Here is a 4281-nt window from a genome sequence, read left to right as displayed (position 1 = left end):
AACACTGACATGACACGAATTTTTTGCGAGTTGACACGACACGACACGAATAACACGCAAAATAAGGGTCAAAATAGTAATTGACAAAAAAATTAAAAAAATGGATCGATAATAAAAAAATTAAAAAAATAATAATAAAAAATTAAAAATAAAAAATACGGGTCGAAACGAACACGAATACATCAACACGAACACGACACGAATTTTTTTGCGGGTCAACCCGAACACGAATTTTCGTGTCGTATTGCGGGTCGACCCGCGTGTCAAAACCTATATTGACACCCCTAATCTTTAGGGGTTAAGATATTTTGACTATCAATTTTTCTATTACCACTCCACTACCATTCTAATCACCATTGGATTAGTGAAAAAGTTGAATGAAGAGAGAGAAATAAAAATAACTTTTAATCCAAGGGTGATTAAAGTGGTAGTAGAAAAAATTAGTAGTCAAAATATTCTACCTCTGTCTTTAGACTAGTTTATTAAAAAAAATATCATTTACATCAATTCAAAGAAATTATGGAAATAATTTTTTTTGTACTTTTTTTTAAAAAAAGTTAAAGTCAAAACATTAAATAAAAATAACTTAAACATATTCTTTAAATTTAATTTTAAAAATATAAATAGTTATAATTTTTATTTTTATTTTACGAAACAAACCCTATTAAATGAAATTTTTTTTCTAAATATCAAAAAATTATTTATTAAAATAATATTCAAACTGGGCCTATAAGTTCGATACGAAGTGTTTAGGGATAACCCTACGAGATTCAAATCGGATTAATTAAATGATTAAATTTTTTTTAATAAGAAAGTATGAATTTTTTATTCCAAAGCAGCTGCTGCTTTATCTCAATGATCATCTTTCATTTCCCTTCACTCTTTGTTGCTGAATCATTTCCACCACCGACACAACACAAGCAAGCATGGCTGCAATACCTACTCATGTGAAAGCTTGGACATACTCCGAATATGGTCCCTCCGCTGATGTTCTCAAGTTTAATCAGAGTGTGCCTTTACCTGAGTTGAAGCCTGATCAAGTACTCATCAAGGTTGCTGCTGTTTCCCTTAATCCTCTTGATTATAAGAGAATGGCTGGTGGTTTCAAGGACACTGATTCCCCTTTACCTGTAAGATTTTCATTCCCCACTTTTCCAAATTTGTTTAGATTCATTTGCCTTAAGAGTTTTTTTTTTTTTTTTTTTTTTTCTATTCTAATTACCTCTTCGAGTGAGATCCCAACGGCGATATCTCAACGAGCTTAACTCTTTGAGTGTTTGTTACGAGACTAATCCCAAAGTTGGGATTTAGTATCAATTAAAATTTTTCGCCCCTTCTAGTATATGTATTTGGTTATCATATATATGTATTTGGTGGAAATCGTTGCCATGTTTCAAGTACGTTTGGTAGAATATGAATTTTTTTATGCTCAAAATCATGATTTCCACTAATATGGTGGGAAAGTCACTCACCCCTAAATAATAGAAAGAAAATAATAGCAAAAAAACTGTTTGGTAGATCAAAATATTATTGAAATTTTATTCAAAAAAAAAAAAGTGGAATTTTTTTTCTAATACTTGGAATTCCAAGAATATCATCCCTTTGTGGTATTCTTGAATGATATTTTAGAAGAAAAATTGTACATAAAATAAAATCTAGGAAAAATCAGATTTCAGGAAAATTTTCAGAAACCAAATGTGGATAAATAAAATTACTATTATCACTTTCCCGGGAATATCACAAGATTTCCTCCTACCAAACCCCCTTAAATTTTTTAAAACAATGGTATTTTGACTTATTTCAAATTTTGTTCTTTTTATTTATATTTTTTTATTATATGATTTTGTCTATGAAGACTGTTCCTGGGTATGATGTTGCTGGAGTGGTGGTGAACGTGGGAAGCCAAGTGAAGAAATTTAAGGTTGGGGATGAAGTTTATGGTGATATCAATGAGAAAGCTTTGGAATATCCAAAGGTAATGGGTTCTTTGGCAGAGTATACTGCTGCTGAAGAGAAACTATTGGCTCACAAGCCACAGAATCTGAGCTTTGCTGAGGCTGCTAGCCTTCCTTTAACAATTGAGACTGCTTATGTAGGACTTGAGCTAGCTGGGTTTTCTGCTGGCAAATCTATCCTTGTTCTCGGAGGTGCTGGTGGAGTTGGAAGCCATGTTATTCAGGTATCACTATGACCTTGTATCACTATGTCACTAATTTTAAAATAAATATGCTATATGCTAACTGTTTTAGGTCTCTTATGGACCGGTCACAGAAGCCCAGTTTATTGATCAGCCTCTAAAAGGCTCATTTAAGGGCTTACATACCCGCATCCCTACACTGAGACAATTATGATCACCACACTGAATCTCACTCCTGCACACGCACACACATCATGAACCTTGCACACAATCCTCATGAACATGCCTCACACCTAGTGGGCCCACAAGGGCTTACGTAGTTATGGCTCCATCACACTCATCATTGAGAGGATTTTCCATCTATATATACTCCTCAATCTCTCATTAATATTGAGGAGGGAACTTTTGCACTCCAATTTTCTTTGTTTTGTTACTATTTCAAAATACAGTCATAAGAGCTACTACCGTGTCCTATACATTCTGCTTCAGTGGCTCTCCGGTTGAGCTTGGATCTATATCACTCTCCGATTGTGTTTGGGTCTATATCTCTGGCTCACTATATCATTGTCATATTGACATACTCCACACCCTTAGGGGGAAACAAATGCTAAATCCATCTCACAAACTGTTCAAGATCCATTAAGCATTTGGATGGCCTTGTACTGATAGTTGAGCTTTTTGTTTGTTCCATTCTTTTGATTGATAAAGTTCATTCCAAATGAACCCAAGTTACAGAACCCAACATCAACAACAATAAACCTTCTTCACGTTTGTTTTCTCCCTTTGAGTGGAATTTGCTGTTTATAATATATTTTTCCTGATTTCATGTTGCAGTACGAACACCTTGTATATATTCATCAACTTCAAATCTCTAAAGATTGAATACAGAACACAACCACTTTCTTTTGTCTCTGTCAAAATCAAAATTAATATTTCATACTAGTGATTATAATTTATAATAACTTTTTGGCGTAGCTTGCCAAGCATTTTTATGGTGCATCCAAGGTAGCAGCTACATCTAGCACTGGGAAACTTGAATTGTTGAGGAAATTGGGAGCTGACTCGCCTATTGATTATACAAAGGAGAATTTTGAAGACTTGCCTGAAAAGTTTGATGTGGTGTATGATGCAGTAGGTCAGATTTTGAACCTATATTCTGCTGAGGTTGGTAGCTTACCTTGTAGGACACTAACACTTGTTTTCTTAAAATAAAAAAACAGGGCAAACTGAGAGGGCATTCAAGGCTCTTAAAGAAGGAGGCAAAGTTGTGACAATAGTACCACCTGGATTTCCACCAGCTATATTTTTCATACTCACTTCTGATGGGTCTATCTTAGAGAAACTAAGATCCCACTTGGAGAGTGGAAAGGTGAAGCCAATACTCGACCCCAAGAGCCCCTTTCCATTTTCTCAGACAATTGAAGCATTTTCCTATCTGGAAACTAACAGAGCCACTGGAAAAGTAGTCATCCATCCCATATAATAAGCATTTTAGTTTCATTATAATCTATGCTGCTGTCTGTTTTTTTTTAAGGTTTGTGTTAAACAGTGATAATTGCTTTGGTAATTGTTCTCTATAGCCTAAAGGCTAAAGCTACGTTGTTTCTTTTGGAGGGAGAGTATGTAGTGGAACAAAAAATATCTTCCAAGCGTGGTTGCAATATGGTTTGATAAAAGTACTATGGTTGTCCAATTTAAATAAACTGCAGCAAGAGCTTGTTAATGTGACAGTCTTTGTATTTAGTCTTGGTCTGTGGTTGAAAGCCCGTTGTACATAACCTAGTATGGTTGAAGTTCTGGCGAATGAAATAATCATATGGTTAAGCTCTTAAGGAGTTTGCTTCATTATTTTATATCTTGGGCTAACAAAACTGTACCAAACATTCGGGGCGCGTAACTGAGGACTGGTTCAACACGAATGATTTTGGGTTGGGCTTTGATTATAATAGTCAATCTATTATACTATGTAACAGTCATTTGATTTAATAGTAGTATATGGTGCGAAAGAGGTATCATCTAAATAGAAAAATATTATAGCGCAGTTGGTAACATGTTTGATATTATTATTATTATTCCAAGATAAAATAAGAAACGAAGACTTTAATGATTTTGATATTGGTTTAGCATGTTTGACTTTATTGTAA

General features: G+C 34.2%; 1 protein-coding gene across 1 annotated transcript; it reads left to right on the top strand.

Moving 5' to 3' along the window:
* Positions 1-838: 838 nt before the first annotated feature.
* LOC133297748 (2-methylene-furan-3-one reductase-like) lies at positions 839-3949 on the top strand. The gene is made up of 4 exons (XM_061496944.1): positions 839-1130; positions 1856-2179; positions 3113-3272; positions 3358-3949. The coding sequence occupies exons 1-4, from the start codon at positions 927-929 to the stop codon at positions 3618-3620; spliced, it is 951 nt and encodes a 316-aa protein (XP_061352928.1). The 5' UTR covers positions 839-926; the 3' UTR covers positions 3621-3949.
* Positions 3950-4281: the final 332 nt, after the last annotated feature.

Source organism: Gastrolobium bilobum, unplaced genomic scaffold (genome assembly GCF_033153095.1).
Source record: "Gastrolobium bilobum isolate Gb01-03AN ecotype WA unplaced genomic scaffold, APGP_CSIRO_Gbil_v1 utg3578, whole genome shotgun sequence".
In the NCBI taxonomy this organism is placed as follows: domain Eukaryota; kingdom Viridiplantae; phylum Streptophyta; class Magnoliopsida; order Fabales; family Fabaceae; genus Gastrolobium; species Gastrolobium bilobum.
This window is presented reverse-complemented; position numbering and strand designations above follow the sequence as displayed.

Excerpts from the sequence above, each read along its gene's own strand:
- LOC133297748 (XM_061496944.1), top strand. The coding sequence starts at position 927 with ATGGCTGCAATACCTACTCATGTGAAAGCTTGGACATACTCCGAATAT. Across the intron at positions 1,131-1,855 it reads ACACTGATTCCCCTTTACCT|ACTGTTCCTGGGTATGATGT; the intron begins GTAAGATTTTCA and ends TTGTCTATGAAG. Across the intron at positions 2,180-3,112 it reads TTGGAAGCCATGTTATTCAG|CTTGCCAAGCATTTTTATGG; the intron begins GTATCACTATGA and ends TTTTTGGCGTAG.